This window comes from Oryx dammah, unplaced genomic scaffold, assembly GCF_014754425.2.
Source record: "Oryx dammah isolate SB20612 unplaced genomic scaffold, SCBI_Odam_1.1 HiC_scaffold_5, whole genome shotgun sequence".
Classification (NCBI taxonomy): domain Eukaryota; kingdom Metazoa; phylum Chordata; class Mammalia; order Artiodactyla; family Bovidae; genus Oryx; species Oryx dammah.
Window position 1 is genome coordinate 48,330,755 of NW_024070189.1, and position 17,124 is coordinate 48,347,878.

The 17,124-nt window shown below is 52.7% G+C and overlaps 1 protein-coding gene across 7 annotated transcripts in view; it reads right to left on the reverse strand.

Moving 5' to 3' along the window:
- TCOF1 (treacle ribosome biogenesis factor 1) overlaps positions 1-16,695 on the reverse strand; it is a 38,214-nt gene extending 21,519 nt beyond the window's left edge. For 5 of the 7 annotated variants that reach the window (XR_005720984.1, XM_040239575.1, XM_040239573.1 and 2 more), the window contains exons 1-13: positions 16,491-16,695; positions 14,066-14,121; positions 11,111-11,259; positions 8,413-8,486; positions 7,409-7,595; positions 6,792-6,865; positions 4,894-5,106; positions 3,886-4,077; positions 3,454-3,690; positions 3,069-3,293; positions 2,770-2,952; positions 2,345-2,599; positions 2,062-2,256 (exon numbers count right to left, since the gene is read on the reverse strand). Coding sequence is in view for 6 of the 7 variants with exons in the window: in XM_040239575.1 (XP_040095509.1) it covers positions 2,062-2,256; positions 2,345-2,599; positions 2,770-2,952; positions 3,069-3,293; positions 3,454-3,690; positions 3,886-4,077; positions 4,894-5,106; positions 6,792-6,865; positions 7,409-7,595; positions 8,413-8,486; positions 11,111-11,259; positions 14,066-14,121; positions 16,491-16,598 (2,148 nt within the window). In the remaining variant the exon portion in view is untranslated. The remainder of the gene's footprint in view (positions 1-2,061; positions 2,257-2,344; positions 2,600-2,769; positions 2,953-3,068; positions 3,294-3,453; positions 3,691-3,885; positions 4,078-4,893; positions 5,107-6,791; positions 6,866-7,408; positions 7,596-8,412; positions 8,487-11,110; positions 11,260-14,065; positions 14,122-16,490) is intronic. The other 2 variants (XM_040239574.1, XM_040239576.1) reach the window with 2 other exon arrangements.
- Between the last annotated feature and the right edge of the window lie 429 nt (positions 16,696-17,124).

The following is a 17,124-nucleotide window of genomic DNA, read 5'->3' on the forward strand; positions in this document are numbered from 1 at the left end:
GCACCACACCACTTATTTGGCCATTCATCAAACACTGAACATCTCTCCCCTGCCTTTCTCATACCAGGGCTATCTTTCTATTCACGGCATTTAAATCATGAATCATCTCCTTCCTGTGTCTTTGGCACATCTGGGTTTCCAGAACCCATCCTGTGACTGTTAATTTGTTTGTTTTGAACTTCAGGTTCCTCAGTGGACGGTTTACTTTCAGCTGGCTGGGTATCTCTGAGCAGATCAATTTCTGACCTCAGCGATGCTTAGAACACTGACTGGAACTTCTGATTAGAAACCAGCTAATATGTGGAGCACTGAGGGCAAGGCCGAACAAGGATTATTCCATTTAATCCTCGTAATAACCTCGCAGCAGAGGCAGTTATTATCCTCACCCCTTGGATGAAGGTGAGGAAAAGAAGTTGGCCAGTAAGACTCCTTTCATCAGTCCTGCTTGTTTTAGTAGAGGTTCGTCAGACCTCTTGAAGTTAGGAAAGACAGTTTCCTCTGACAGAGCACCAGGCTATAAGGCTAGGCCCCTGGAGAGGGATTGGCTGCTCTTTTTTTCAACCCAAGAGAATAGATGCCCCAAAATATGACTATTTCTGTGGCTGGAAAAGTTGCGGTAAAGATGTAGCAGAACGGGACTTCCCTAGCGATCCAGTGGTGAAGACACTGCACTTCCACTCCAACGGCATGAGTTTGATCCCTGGTTGGGGAACTAAAACCCCACAATGCATCTTGGCCAAAAAAACAAAACAAACAAAACCTCAGTAGAAGGAAGTGGGAAAGGCTTTGGAGTCAAGGGCTGATGGGGCTGGATCAAATTACCAAACAACTCCTCTATGCTTTAATTTCCTTGTCCAGAAACCAAAGCAAATGAACACTGTCTCATGGGACAGGTGGAAGGCTCAAATGCGAAGACCTAAGTGATGTGCTTAAGTGATCAGCACATTGAAACTTTTAAGGCACTGGTCAAATGTGTCTGTAGCTTGGAAAAACAGGATAGGAGCCTATTGAGCTGAGACTGGGAAGGCCAAGAATAGCTTAAAATTTCAGTAAAGGAATTACAGGACCTTGGGTCCCACAAGATAACAGTGAGAGAAAGACAAAAAAAATTCACAGAAATGTGTACTCTGGTACAGGGAAACAAGAAATGACTAATTTGAGTGGTTAGTGAAAAAAAGAAAGACAATTAAAAATAATAAACGGTGGGTGGGTGAGTGAGCAGGGAGTGAGCTATCTTCACTTCTCCCTGCTTTCCCAGTCTGGAAGACAACTCTTGAGTCTGCTCCCTCAAGGGAGATGGATGAGAACGTGCTGTGTGCAAGCCCCTTGGCTGGATGTGGCAGGTAAGAGCTCATCAAATTCAACTCTGTGCAGGTTGATTTCCAATTTACAGAAGAATAAACATAGGCCCTGATGGATTATAGCACTTGCTAGGACGTGGAGCTAGGACTTGAACCCAGGCAGCCCAGCTCCAAACTTCCCACCACTTGCCATTCACATGGTCTTCCCTAGTGATCCCACCAGAATGCTCTGCTGGGGGAAGTCAAAAAGCCAGGCACTCTCCTGGCTTTCACACAGGCTGCTTTCTCTGCCTGGAAAACTCCACATCACCTGGCCAACTCTTTCGCCCACAGTTTAGGTGCCACTTCATCCAAGAGATATTCTCTCCTGAAAAGGCCCTAGATACCATCCTCTGCCATGCTCTGCTGGCCTAGGCACACACCCTCCATCTCAACCCTGTCATACATGCTGATACAATCTGTGTACACATCCATGTGCCCCATCTAGGCTGGGAACTGTGAGAGCCAGGGTCAAAGGAGCCCCAGACAGGATGGAGCCTGGCAGACAGGGTACTCAATAGAGCTGGCGTAAAAAGAAATCTCAGTGGGAGCTCAAAAGGCGACGAAGGAGGTCCTGGAGCTCGACCCTGCAGCTCTTACGGGCAGAAGAGATGAGCGGAAAGTGCGGAATAAGGTGAGCTGAGGGTGCCACTCAGGCTTCTGCACACCTGGGGTAAAGGCAGCCGGGTTAGCCCATCCTCAGCCCCGTCCCAGGCCTCACCTGTGCGGGAGTTGCAGCCGCTTCCTCACTGTCCGACTCCTCACTGCTCTCTGAGTCTTCCTGCACCTCAGCCTTGACCTGTGCCACCGGGGGTCCTGCCTTCCCAGGGGGCCCTGGGGTGGTCCCTTTTCCTGAGGGCCCCTTGGTGGATGCTGAGGCAGCTTTCACTGGGAGGCTCTTCCCTACAGACTTCATCTGGAATGACACAGGAGAGAGGCCTATCACAGGAGCCAAAGGACCCATGAGGGCTGGCCACAACCCAGCCAAATGAACTTGGTCTCACCTGTCCCCCTGATGCAGCAGGAGCTGTCTCCTCCTCGCTCTCAGACTCCTCGCTGCTTGAAGAGTCCTCCCCTGGCTTCTGGGTGTGCCTGACTATGGCTGGGGATGACGCGCAGGTGGGCGTACTCACTGTTGCTGCTGTCCGGGGGGATGGTGTGCCGACTTGCACTGGGGGGACCCTGACAGATGCGGGTGTAATGGGGGTGCCCTTCCTTGGGGAGGCCTTGATCTGAGAAGTTTTCACAGCTGATTTTGCCTGAGGGGACACACAATTCAGAAGCTCAAGAAGGATCTTGGACTCAGAGGACCCATGTCCTCAGGGCTGGAGCCCACTGCCATTCTTCCCCACAGCTCCCCCGTAGAGCTGACTGGTCGTCGGGGGCAGTTAAGAGTCAGGCCATGCAGCCACCCCTCCCGAGACCCTACCTGGGCTGGAGTCTTGGCTACGGGCGCTTCGTCCTCACTGTCTGATTCCTCCTCACTGCTCTCCGAGTCTTCCTCGGCCCTTTCGACCTTGACCTGGGTGGTTGCAGACCCGGCCTTCTGAGGGGGGCCCTTGGTGGGACCTGAGGCAGGTCTGACCTGGAGGGCTTTCCCAGAGGACTGTGCCTACAGTGAGACACAAAGATGGAGAGGGTCACCCGGCCCAGGGAGTGGAGGTGGGGGAAGGGGAGGGGCTTCCGGCGCTGAGCAGGAAAGCTGAGCCTCACAGGCAGAGGACTCGCCGGGGCTGAGGTCCCTGCCCTCTGCACCTCCTCCTCGCTGTCCGACTCCTCCTCACTGCTGCTCTCCGAGTCCTCCTGCTTCCCGTCCTGGGCGGCCACAGACCTTGCCTTCTGAGGGGGCGCTGGGCCCGTGCCCTTTGCTGAGGGTCCTGCGCCCTTCGCTGTGGGTCCCACGCCCGTGGCTGAGGCAGCTCTGACCTGAGAGTTTTTCTCCAAGGGCTTTGCCTGGGAGTGACAGAGGACAGGACAGGAGGCTTAGCGGGGAACGTCTGAGGTGAGACAGGAGGGGAGGAGGGTGAATGGAGGTTCTGGAACAGAGGACGAGAGGCCCACAGGGTCTCTGCAGGCGACTCCCAGGGCGGGGCTGGGCGTCCTCCAGCCTCACCTGAGCCAGGCTTGCAGTCTGCCGTGTGGCCGTGGGTGCCTCGCCCTCGCTGTCTGATTCCTCGCTGCTGCTGCTGCTGCTGCTCTCCTCCTCCTCCTGCTTCCTGGGCTGGGCTTGGGTGGCTGCAGGCCCTGCCTTGCCAGGGGGTGCTGGAGAGGCCCCTTTCTTAGGGGAAAGCACCTGGGTGGGTGCTGCGGAGGCAGCTTTAACCTGGGGGATCTTCCCAGAGGGCTTTGCCTAGAGAGAGAGAAACAGAATCAGTGGAGAGAGCCCAGACAGTGGACTTGAGCAAACAGGAGAGAGATGGGGTCAAAGACACCACAGACTCCACGTGGCCCTGTGCGTGGCCGGGGCGCGTGGAATGGGAGAATTAGCCCTCAGGAGGCCTCCTGGGGTGGGTGCCAGCTCCGGGGCCCTCTCTCCACGTCCCACCTGCACTGGGGTCTTGACAGCTTGTGTCTCCTCCTCGCTGTCTGACTCCTCGCTGCTGCTCTCCAAGTCCTCTTCTGGCTTCCCTAAGGGCCCTGCCTTCCCAGGGGCTGCTGGGGTGGCCCCTTTCCCAGGGGTCCCCTTGGCAGGACTAGGAGCAACTCTGATTGGGATGGTTTTCTCCAAAGCCTTCACCTGGTAAAAGAGAAACCATGGTTTGTTCATTACTTTCTGAAAACTCTCTTGTGATGTCTTAAGAATAAAGCCTGAGCCTTTAGTGAGGCTCACGAGACCCCTTGCTTCTCTCCCCACTCCCCGCTTTGACTGACACTCCAGCCACTATGACTGGCCAGCCAGATGGCCATATCTCCTCATTCCTGGGGCCCTCACACCCCCTGTCCATCTCACCTGACCAATGCCTCATCCCCTGGGTACCAGATAAGATAGTAGTTCCTTATACTAGTTTTCCGTGATGGCCAGGGTGGATAGGCTCCTCACCTGGGCAGGCTCAGGGCTCTAAGGGCCTTTTACCACCAGTCTGACCCCTCATCCTTGCTGCTCTCTGATTCCAACAGTTTCCCAGTGCCTCTGGTTTTCCCTCAGGACATGCCCAGCTGCAGCTCTGGCCACCCATGCAAGAAGGGGGTCCTAGCAGATGAAAGAGCTGGATTTCTGTTTGCTAACAAGCCATGATTTGGCCTGAGAAGCCAGAGGGCCAGGTAACTAAAACTGCTCAAGTTCCTTCACAGCAGGACCAGCCGGGACAAAGATAGCAGCCTGTTTTCTAGACAGGGGAACTGAGGGGAAGGGGGTGCTGGGCAGGGTTCTTCCCTTTGGGCAGGAAGGGCAATTTCCAGAAGCAGCTGAGGCAGAGTCAGGTGACCTTGGCCTTCACCTCCCAGAGCCCCGCCTCCCTCTCCCCAAACTCCAGGGCCAGTGTCCTCTGGCAGTGGAGGTGCTCTTTACATAGCTGTCCCGGAACCGGAGGAGCAGGCCTCCCTTGGGCCTCACCGGGGCCTCCTCCTCACTCTCATCGGACTCCTCGCTGCTCTCGGAGACCTCTTCTGGCTTCTTGGCCCTGCTGGCTGGGGTTACAGCACCACCTTTGACTTGGGGTGTCACAACCCCTGCCTTCCCTGGAGTTGGGGCTGCACTTTTTCTCGGAGACTCCTTGACTGCAGCGGCTGAGGCTCTGACCTGCAGTGGTTTTACTGCGGCTTTCACCTGGAACAAGAGCATGGAATCAGAGAATAACCCTGTCTGCCACTGAGGAGTGTAAGATGCTTCATAGTCTGTAACGCTCTGTCTTAATGCCATCTCATTCTCAACTCCCTAAGATACCATCTTTACACCCATTTTCCGGAAAAAGACAAAAGGCTCAGAGAGGTTAAACCACTAACGCTGATAATAAGGGGCAGAATGCTCAACCACAAACCTCCTCTACCACTTGGCACACAGGGCTCAGTGGAGGGGTAGTCTCTCGCAAGCAGGACAGCTCATACTTGTCTACCCCTCCAAATATTAACACAGTATCTGATCATGGTGGCTACCACAAGGGCCAAGAGGCCAGGGCCTGAACTCTAGTCTTGGCACCAGCCTGCTGAGATTCCTGGGGCACACCCCCTGCCTCTCTGGGCTCTGGCCCACTGAAGCTATGTGTTTGGCTGCTGGCTTCCAGGGCCAAGTGTGTGTCCCTTCCCTTGACAAAGCCTGGACATGGAAGCCCAGGGTGCCTTTATAGCTGGCTGTAACTAGGGCCCAAAGGTGGGATGGAATGTGAGAAGCAGCCTGCAGTTAGGTCTGCATCTTCAGGGGTTAACTGGTTGAGGTGGGAAGGTAAGGTAGGAAGCCCTGTGGGTGCCAGGTCAATTTGATCCCTGAATCCTATTGTTCTCTCTCCCCATCTCTCCGCTGGGTGCCCTGGTGCCAGCCTTCAGCATCTCCTGCCAGCATTACTCCAATAGGCCCCTCAACCATCTCAGTGCACTTACGAAGCACCGTCCTCCAACCCAGGCCACAACCAGCAATGTTTTGGAACCATAAATCAGGCCATCTCACCTGTGTGCCTGCAAGCCTGCAAGGTTTCCCACAGCCCCCATGACAAAACCCAAACTTCTCTCAGTGGGCCTCATGGTCAGGCGCCGATCTGGCCCCTGCCTCCCTCGACGTCATCTTACGTCACTCTCCCCTTCATGAACCTGTGGACCCCTGTTCCTGCAAAGCACCAAGTCTGCTGTGTCCATCCCTGCCGTGCTGCCCCTCTTCCCGCACTGCAGCCCTGTTACTGCCCCTCATGGCTTTCTGCGTTTTCCGTTCATACCAACCATCACCACTGCAGTTAAATTTCTGAGGGTCCCTTTCACTCCTCCACGGCAGCAGGAACCTGCCTGCCACTTGGAAGGTGCACACTAAGGAATAACCTGCAGGGACTCCAGGCCACGGTTCACAGAGGAGACGAGGCCATGGACTTCCTCAGGCAGTACTGAGACCCAGCACTCACCAGCAGACCCAGAGCCTCCTCAGTAGGCTGACCCCAGACAGCCACACTCCTGACCCCATGGCCTTTGCTCGTGCAGCTTTTCCTGATCAAATACTCACACCCCGACATGCCCACCCGGTGGAGTCCCCTGTGCGTCAGGCCCTGGTCCCATGCCGTCTCTCCGAGAAAGTCTGCCCCCGCCTCACAGGAAGGATGGTGTCTCTCCCCACCAACTCCAGGCCCTCTTCCTGCCCAGAGCACAGTGAAAATCTGGCTCCCAACCTGCCCAGGCTCAGTCTTCCAGCTCCTGGTCACCCCAAAACACCCACTGAACGATGACACTGATACCACTGGAAGGTGAGGCCTCTGGCCAGGCCCCAGGAGGGTTAGAGGTTTGCAGAGGGCCGCTCTGAGGGTGGGTGGCAAGTACCTCCAAGTCCGTCTCATCGCTCGAGCTGGTGGTATCCTCACTGGAGCTATCAGCCTGGTCGGCGGATGCCATTCCTGAGGGATAAACAAGGAGGGGACTGAGGGCCAACCCTTTATAGACACGCCTGCCTCTCGTTGGCACCCTCCACGGCAATTACTCAGGGCTCCTGCACCCATGGAAGACGAACAGCTGAGGGGCATACCACACTGCACCCCCCCGCCACTCCTGCACAGCTGAAGGGCTGGTAAGAGGGGAAACAATAGGTCCTGACACACAAGCGCCAGCACCTGGGGGCTTAGAAAACCTCCTTCCCCCATCACAGGGAAAATGCCTATTTTACATGTGATACAGAGGCAAACCCAGGTCTCTTGGCTTAGCGTCTACGGCTCTGTGGAAGGCGCTGGTACCCACCTGGGAGCAATAAACCAGAAAATGCTCCAACCCCACCCCGGCTGCTCACACTCCCTCAGCAAAGCCTGAGGTGTCTCTGTAGCAGATTCTCCCTCACCCAGGGGAGGGGAAAGTGGCCTGAGGTGGGGGTCCTCGCCGTCATGGAGATAGCCGCCTGAGTTCCAGAATGTCCTGGGGGCCTGGCCCTTGAGGTTGGGGCTCCTTACCAGGCATGGCGGCGGTTCTGAGAGCTGACACGCTGCCCTCCTCCTCGGTTTCTGACACCAAGACAGCATTTGCCGAGGGCCCCGTCGTCTTCTGGGGTGACTTCCCAGTGAGGAGGTGGGCCACTGCCTTTCCCGGGGCAGGGTGTGTCGTGGAGTTCACCGTCTTGCTGGCTTTCGTGGTCTTTGCCTACAGAGAACAGGAGTGACAGCCACTGGGTATGGTCAGGTGGATAAGAGCACAGACCACATCAGCTCCCACCTCTGCCACTTCCCAGACCCGTAAGCTTGGGCACATGACCTCCCTGAGCCTCTGTTTCTTCATCTTTGAAGTTACGGATTCATCACCAACCTGTGGCCAGCCAAGGGGGAGCTGAAAACAGTACCTCCCCTCGAAGAGGTGTGAACTGAATTACAGTTCTTAGGACACAGCAGTTTAGCTAAGCGTTAAGTAGCAATTTATTGTGGGTGTTATCATGGCCTCGTGATTATTTCTACATATTTTTTGCTAATGCTCGAGTCAGCATCAGGGACACAGTCCTTTCCATGTATGTCTGAGACACCGCTTTGTGGATGACCAGAAAACGATATCCTGCCCTCCAAGTAGTTTCCAGCCTAGAAAATGCTTCTCGAGCTTTCAAAGCCACAGGTGTCTTGTTTGCTACGGTGTCTCCACTGCCTCGCGTAGCACCTGGAACATACCTGTATTGGTCATGACTCGCCGAGTGAAGAGCTGAATGCAGGGCCGGAGGAGGACAGGAGCCGGCTAGCCCAGGTATGTAAGGTGCCCAATGGCTCACAGCGGTGGGCATCATCCCCATCTTACAGACAAAAACCCGAGGCCGGCGAGGTGCATGGGACACACCACGATCACGCAGCTGGTGACTGAGATCTGAATCCAAGCTGGGCAACTACCCACAACCCAGTTCTTCTCTGATGCCGGGGAACATGTCCTACAGGGCACCTCAGCTCCCATGGGTGACAGCCTGGAAGATGGTCCCACTCACCTTGGCTTTTTCTTTCACATTTGAAGACAAAACTGTCCCTGTGACTGAGGAGTTGGTAGCCGCTAATTTCGGGGCTGCAAGACACAAATACCCGTTGGGTGAGCCAGACCAGCCTTTTCTCAGGGAAGAAGAAAGGTTTCAGCTCGCATAACAATTCAATTTGTATGGCTGCCTAGTGTTGGCATGAGATTTGAGGCTAAGCCTGGACTGAGGAAGGGCTCAGTGGTGCTCAACCACATCCCCCAGGAGCAAGAGAGGAGAGCGGCAACATGGAAGTCGGCTGACTGCATCCCCAGTGGGGTCCCAGCTCCCTGGAGGCTCGAGATACCAAGGGCCCCAAAGGAAATGGGATTGGCTCCCAGACCTACTGCATACCACCCTGGAGGCCCAAACAACTCCAGGGATGCCATTCCCACAGGCTACCTGCCACACTGCAGCCCCGAACGCCACTTAGCAAGACAGGGGCAGGTCATGCAACCCCAGGTCCACAGAGAAAGCTGCTCGAATTTAAACCATGTCCCAGTGGGTGGGGAGCTGAACTAAAAGACTGGAATCTTGTTAGCTGTCAGTTTCCAGATCCTTGTTGCCTTGATACCAGGATACTGTCTCCTTTGAGCTCAGGTTAGGGAAAGATTTCTAACGTATGCTGTGAAATAAAGAAGATGCTGTTGGGGGCTTCAGTGATTAAGAATTTGCTTGCCGATGCTGGGGACACAGGTTCAGTCCCTGGTCTGAGACGATCCCACATGCCATCGAACACACAGGCTTATGGACCACAACTACTGAGCCTGTGCTGTGCCGCGAGAAGCCTGTGCAACCAAACAAGAGTAGCCACCTCCTCACAGCAACTAGAGAAAACCTCGAGCACAGCAAGGAAGACCCACCACAGCCAAAGACAAATGAATAAATAAAGCCAAGAGAAAACAAGTGTTGATTAGGTTAAAAAATACGATGCTATTGAGAGGAATGACATGAGCTAATTCTTCTCCTGACATTTAATTCCATCTCTCTTCATTTTTTTTTTCCCAATTTATTGGCTGAGCTGGGTCTTTGTTGCCTTTCTCTAGCTGCAGAGAGCAGGGCTACTCTCCAGTTGTGGTGCGTGGGCTTCCCAGTGTGGGGGCTTTTCTTGTTGCAAAGCACACGCTCTAGAGCACAGGTCCAATAGTCGTGGTGCACGAGCTTAGCTGCTCCGTGGCATGTGGGATCTTCCCGAACCAGGGACTGAACCCACGTTTTTTGCGCTGGCAGGCAGTCTCTACCACTGAGCCACCAGGGAAGCCCTTTCTTGATTTTTAATTATGGAACATTTTAGGCCCGTTCATAAGTACCAAGGAAGAAGAAGGGACTAAGCCACCCAACCCAACCGTTATCAACTTGTGGCCAATCTTATTTCAACTGCACCCCTCATTCATCCATCCCATTGAGTATTATTCTGAAGAATACACCAGACATCGTATTACGTTGCCCAACAATATTTCAGCAGGTTTCTCTCAATGAGGGCTCTTAAAAAGTATAATTATAATTCTATTATTACAGCTTAAAAAATGCATTAATATTGAGTAAGCAGTCGGTAGGCAGTTCTAAGGCTTTTGTTTCGGATAGTTTGTAAGTGTGGATGTGGGCCTGTACGGATGTCTGTCTGTTTGAGTGCAGATGCAAAGGGGACCATCGTCAGCATCGTCAGGCTACCTTCCAGGAGACGCATTTAGGGAAAGGAAAGGGAGCAGGCAAGGGGAACAGAAAACCTCCCACTTCTCTTCTGTATGTTTTTGTATGAGTTCACAGAGAACTCGTTTTGCATTATAATTTTCAAAGATTAAGCAAAGTATAAAATACATATTCAGTATGATCGCCAATATTTGAAAAAAACATGCTCAGGAAAATAAATGGAAGAATAATTTGCCAAATTATACATGGCCAAGAATATGGGTAATTTTCCGCTACCTCTCTTAAAAAGTCATTTTCACATATTCTATAATGAATATAATGAAGCCTGTATTTCTTTTACAATGAGAAAATATATTTAAAAATTAAGAAGTTACCTTCTATGTAAGTAAAAACCAATAATGCAAAGAATGGTAATTCTTCTGTGGAGCTGAGACCACTGTTGCTTAAAGCACAAACCACCTGGAGAAGGTGGGGAGGAGGGGGCTGTGAAGGCCTCACAGGGTGGCCCCTGCCAACGCACTGGAACCAGAGTGCCTGGGACAGCGTACAGGTGCTAAACCTGCTCACTTCAGAGAGGCAACTGCTGAAATAGCCCCTGAGCACACAGAAGAGGGGCCCGCCGGCTGCCGTCTCTGAAATCTCTCTCGCAGTTCTTCTGAAAATGAAAGCTGCTCTTCTGTTTTTACCAGACTTATCTAGAAGGCTTAAAAAAATGCAGTTCCTGGACTGGAGAGGCTGACTCTCTACATGCCTCTAGACTCTAAGAGCCCATTCATGTTTTTGTTCACCACTGGATTCCTAGCACCTGGGACACAATGTCTGGCCCAGAGGAAGGGCTCACATCAAGACTGAAATAGGTATGTGGGGCTCTTACAACCTTCCCTCTAAAAGGACCTGGTCCTCCAAGGGCTCACAGAAGGTGAAGCTGGAGGTGGACTCTCCCTTGGAACAATCCAATATACAACAGCCAGTTCCCGAGAGGTGCAGGGTACTGCACCAAGCCCCTCTCAGCACCCAGGGCTCTTACTGGGTTTGGTGGTTTTGGCTTCTGCCTCCTCCTCCTCCTCCTCCTCTTCCGAGCTCTCTGAGGTGCTGATGGGGTCTGACACGCGGGTCCTCTTGGCCTGCAAGGCTGCATCTTCCTCTGCCTTCCGTTTCCGGCCAATCTCCGAAGTTCTGCAGGACAAGGGTGACTGGCAAGCTCAACCAGGGGGCAAGGACAACCCTAGGAGAGTTGAAAAGGAAGGCCTCCCACATCCTCCCTGACCCCAAAGGGCAAGTGTATAAAGAGACTTTAAACAGTGATGAAACAGAGTGCAGAAACAATTTTGTGTTGTGCATCTTCACTCATTTCATTGTATTTTTAGTTTATCTTCAAACACTCAAGAAGGGTGGAGAGTATTTTCTAACAGCCGCTAAGAGTCGCAGAGCTCTAAGTGCCAGCACTGTATACACTTCACAGAACCATCCAGGCTCCTCCTTCCTTTAGGACTTGTGGCACCCACAGTCACCTCCTCTGGGAAGACTGCCCAGGTCCCTGTTGTCCCTCAGGCCTCAACTGCAGTACAGCCTTCTCAGAGAGGCCCTCCCCGGTCACCACTGTCCTCTAAGATATTCTCTGCCCTGTTTCATTTTCTTCAGGGCACTTTTCTCTCTCCTGTTATTTTACTTACTTCCTACTTGATGTCCCCACTGCATGCCCAGGGAGGGGAGGGCTGGCAGGACCTCTTCCAGCTCACTCCAGTACCTAGAGTACCTAGCCTAAATCTCACGGCTAACTGACCTGCCCAGAGTCACAGTTTGAGGCTCTGGGGAGGATAAGCACGCAGATGGCTGAGTTGCCAGAATTTTCAAGCATCACATCCTCTGAGCCCAGCCTCCTGCCTGAGGGGGTCACTGTCTGTGTGCCACACTCTCCATGTGGGACAGATGTCGCTCTGCCACAGTTTGGGATGTGCTGCCTGGCTCCCTTGTTCCCAGGAAGGCCACTTGTTGGGAAATCTTCTACAAAAACATGTTTCATTTATCACACGTATAGGTTCACTCTGCCTCTCTCCTCCCCGTAGAATGTAACTTTCACAGGTGCAGAGATTTTTCTCTTCCAGTTTGTTTCCAACTACATAGAGAACAGTTCTGTCCCAAAGTAGGTGCTCACTAAACAGAGGCGAGTAGAGGGGTAATGCCTCCACTGGCCAGGTTTAGCACTTTATTTACTATTATTATCTTCATTTTACTGAAGGAGACTGACTTGGGGAGATCAAGTTTGTCCAAGGTCATACAGCTGGGTTTGAACCACCAGGTTAGGCTGGCTCTGGTGGGTGTGAGGTCCTTGTCCAAGTCAGCACCCCTCATCCAGAGAAGGGGCTGGTGGTAGGGGAGGGTGTGTGGCACGGCTCAGTGAAGCAGTTCTCTGGGGAACGAAGTGCTGTAAATAGGCAGACACCTGGGCATGTGGAAGAGGAAGTGGGGGGTGTACCCTGTGCTCACCTTAGCAGCAGAGGAGAGCCAAGAACTGAGGGCTGACAGGGCTTGCAAAGACCTTAGCTCTCTACTGGAAGCTGGGATCCCTTCTCTACCATGCTCGCCTTTGCTTACACACCTCTGATGACAGGGATCTCGCCAATCTACCATAGCCCACCTCAGTTTTGGACAGCTCTGATGACCAGCTGCTTTTATTCAGAAGCTGACACTTGTCTTCCTAAAGCAGGTTCACGTGGGTCCCACTTCTCTCTCAGGCCCTAGGCAACACCCCACTCCCTTTGTCTCCAAACATGTGCAGATAGTGGTCCCTCCACTGCCCCTCTGCCATCTCTTTTCCACCCAGACAGTTGCATGTTCACTATCATTCCTCATGGATCACAACTGCAGGTCCTCCACTCCTGTAGTTGGCTGTGGTCAGGCCAGTTCATTGAGGGAGCGATTACCCCCTCCTTCATTTTCAATCCATTCCTCTGTTGACAAGTCCTTGGATTATCCCCTCTCCTTGTTTTGCGTGTTTCACAGGCATTTCACATTCAACATGTCTCTGAAATCTTTCTCTCCATGTTGGGTTCCTTCCATTCAAGCGTACAAGTCAGACACCTGGGAGCTGACTACACTGCTTCTCCAAACCATCTGCAGACCCTCATCTCATCCTCTGGTATTCCTGCCAACTGTCTCCTTCGTATGTTATTCCTGCCTCAAGCCCCAGCAGCTCTTGTCTGAAGGCTGATATCCACAGCCTACCCAGTCGAGCCAGTGATCTCACTACTCTCCACTTCAACCGTCCATGGCTCCCAGAGTTCTCAGGGCAAAGACACAACTTCTCCTCATGGGTGATCAGGCCTGTCATGGGGTAGTCCCTGACGATCGTCCAGTCTCGTCTGCACTGCACAGCAGTTACAGCCTCAGACCAGTAGCTCCCTCTGCCAGCTACACTCCATCAGCCTTTCCACACCTATTGCCGAGTTCACTTCCCCACTCCTGCAGTTCTCAACTCAAAGGTCACCTCAAGGAAGCCACCCCTAAACACCTAAATGAGGTGAGGCTAACCTATTCAGGCAGTTTTGGCCCCAGGCACCTCTTTTTCATAATCCTCACCACCACTGTAATTTTATACTCATTTGTCTCATTCTCTGTGGCATGCTTACCTCCCTGACTCCAATGTCAGCTCCAGGAAAGGAGCCACCATGCATGTCTCATTCATGACTATATCTCTGTACTGAGATCCTGGCATTCAGTAGTTACTCAATAAATGCTCATTGACTGAATGAATAACAAGCTGCCAAGAAGCTCTTGTCCTTCAGAGACACTGCTCACAGCTCTCAGTGTCCTCTCTACTACCAGACAGACACCCGTATCTGTGGTGTAGCTTCCTAGAGGTGATAATAGTTTCTACAGTGGGTTACGGGGACAGATCTTAGACCAGATTAGTATCCTAGCTGATTTCATGCTGAGAGCTTGGGGTGTCCTTCCTGCACTCCCTCAGCCCCATTAGACTTACTGTTGCCAGTGTGTATAGATGTCCAGAAGGGTTACAGGCTGACTCAGGAAAATTTTCTGCAGAGAAGCAAAGAGAAAGCAGCAATTAACCCTCCTGAGCACAAGGTTCCTCCTTGGGCCCCACTCTCATGACATCATGATCCACAGAGAGATGGTTGAGAAGGGGGTCTTTCTGCTCTGGGCAATATGTCTGCTCAGCCCTGCCAGGACCACCCGAACCTTTCAGAGACACGCAGGGCAAGTACTTCCAACTAAAACCTTTTAAGACAATATTCCGGTGAGAAGTACCTTTGACAGAGTAGAGTGGGAATATTCCAAGCTAGCATTTATCCAGCCCCTAGCCTCCCTGGCACTCTCCAGGCTTAGGTGCCACAAGACAGGGCTTTTTCCACCCCTGACCTTTCAAAAGTCAGGCTGGTCAATCTTCCCAGGCAGTACGAACCACAGACTAGACACCCACACTGTCTGCTCACCCACTGGGCAGAGACTGGAACCAAATGGTGCCAATCCTTTGGTAGAAGCAAAGCCCTCTGGAGCCAAGATCAGAAGTCTACTCTCTACAAATGTCAAGAACCTGGGGTGTCAAGTGCCCCAAGGAGGCTGAGTGAGTAATGCAGGGCCAGGGATTTAGGCAGAGTGGCCAGGAGGGTGCATCTAGGGTCAGGCAAAGAGAATTTGTTAACTGGATAGTCTACTGTCTTCAGCTCTTTAAAGCTGCAGGTTCTTTCTTTATATGGGGATAACAGCAGTACCCATCTAAGATGCTGCTCTCAGGCCTTAAGGAGACAGTCTACAATAGTAACTGCACAGCACAGCAGCCAGTAACATTCAGACTGTAACTGACAGTGACTGAAAGTGTCAGTTTCACTTTCCTTGGCCCTAGGCACAGTGGCCTCCTCACTGTCCCTCAAATCTGTCAGGGGACTCCGCCCCCATCGGGGCTGGCTGTTCCTTCTGTCTTGAATGCTCTCTCCTGCCAACTATATGGCTCACTCCTTCACTTTCTTCAGATCCTCGCCCCAAAGTCACCTTCTCATTCGGGTTTCATGACCACCCTATAGATAATTTAACTCTGACATTCCTTATCCCTTCTACCTGCCTTATTTTTACAACTAGCACCTACCATCATCCCATACACTGTATCAATAACTTAAAAAAAAAAAAAATTCAGTCATTTGTCTGTTCCTGCTGGAATATATGCTTCATAAGGGCAGGATTCTTTCGTCTAGGCAAATGCCCCAAAAAAGATAGGTACTCCCTTTTGTTCCCTGTAGCTGGTAAGTGATATAACTGAAGTAAGAAAAGCTACCGAGGTCCAAAGACTGGGAAAAGCACAGATGATGTCTTATTTGTCATCCTTTAGTCTCTCCCAGAGGTCCTGAGAGCAAGTATCATGACCAGAGCCTACACCATAGCCAGAGGGACACCGACTAATCAAGTCAACAGACACCACACCAACTTAACACCTTCCAGTGGCTTACCACTACTTTACCAAAACCAAAGGAAGCCCACTTCCTGCCTCTGTCTCCCCAGAGATCTCTGTCACCCTTGTACTCCACACTTCAGTCATAAGAAACTTTCTGGCGGCCAGTACATATGCAACACTTTGCATTCCTACTTGGAACACCCACTTCCTTCTCTCAGATCTCAAAGCAGCACTCACTTCCTCTGGAAAGCAGTTCTGGATATCCCTGACTAAGGCGATCTGCCATTCCTGTCTTAGCACCCTATGCTTCTCATTCTTGGCAGTTAATGCAGTGCTGAGTGCACAGTTACTTTTGTGGTCCTTTGATTTATGTCAATCTCCCCTAACAGATTTAGCCTGTAAACTCTAATTAGTAAGCCAAGGGACCCTCCTCACTATTCTATCGCCAGCACCCTCACTGCCAGATTAACAGCTGCTCAAGGAATGGATGAAGTAAGAACGACTACACCACGAGTTCAACTCCCACTCAGTACAGAAAAGCTGCTAGGGGCTTGAGCTCCAGTTCAGTTAAGTAGCTTCAGGCCCCTTCTCGGGCGCTCTTTCGCTCCTTTCAGGGTTGGTAGCGATCCTCTCCTCAGACTCGCAGCAACCTTTTCGCCCTAGGGGGCCGCGCCGAGCCACGTGGCCCGATACTTCGAAATTTTAAATTGTCGCTCCCGGAAGGGGGTGGAGGTAAGGGGCGCGGGAATTATAAAGCCCAGAGCGTCCTTTCTCACTTCCCGGCCCGCCCACTCCACAGATAAGGAAACTGAGGCCCAGAGGAACTGGGAGCCACAGAGGTGCGGGGCAGAGGTTGCGGCCCCTTCAGCACCCCGGGCCGCGTCCCAAAGCACAGTGGGATCCGGGATCTGGGCGCCCGCAGGCCGCCAGAGGAAGAGGCGCGGGCCGCCTCTCCATAGATCTTGCACGCGGCCCTTGGACACGGCCCGCGCACGCTTACCTGGCCGCTCTGCTCCTTCACTTCCCGCGCCGCACGCACATAGCCCGCCTGCAGCAGATGCTGGTAGATCAGGGGAAGGAGCTCCCGCCGCTTCCTGGCCTCCGCCATGCCCGCGACCCCCGGCCTGTCCGTTCACCTGCACGCCCCCCTCAATCCCCGCCCGCCACTTCCCTTGTGCCCTTAGACCTCGCGCCCCCCACTTCCGGCCCCTCCTCCGTCCGCCGCGCGGCACGCCGGGAAACGTAGTCTTATCTCCAAAGGTGGCGGGCCCCGCCTCGGAAGATGAAAAGGGAGGAGGCATGGGAAGCATTGAGACCGCCTATTGGCGGGGAGGGCGGGAGGATCCGGACACTCCCCCTGGGCCGCCTAAGATTAGAATGCCTCCCTCTTAAATCCTTCAGACTCGCTCCTTGAAGGCATTTGTCTTCCTCTTAGCTGCGTGACAGCTGTGATCGGATTTTACTCATCTCTGAATATCCTATTCTCCAGCTCTCTCTAGACTCGAACTTCCACTTACCCACTCATTTAATCATTTCACAAATCTTTTTAGAACACATGAACCTGTGCTATTTGTCATCGTTCATTCATTCATTGAATAGTTATTGAGCGTCATACCTTCGGCAAGCGCTTAGGC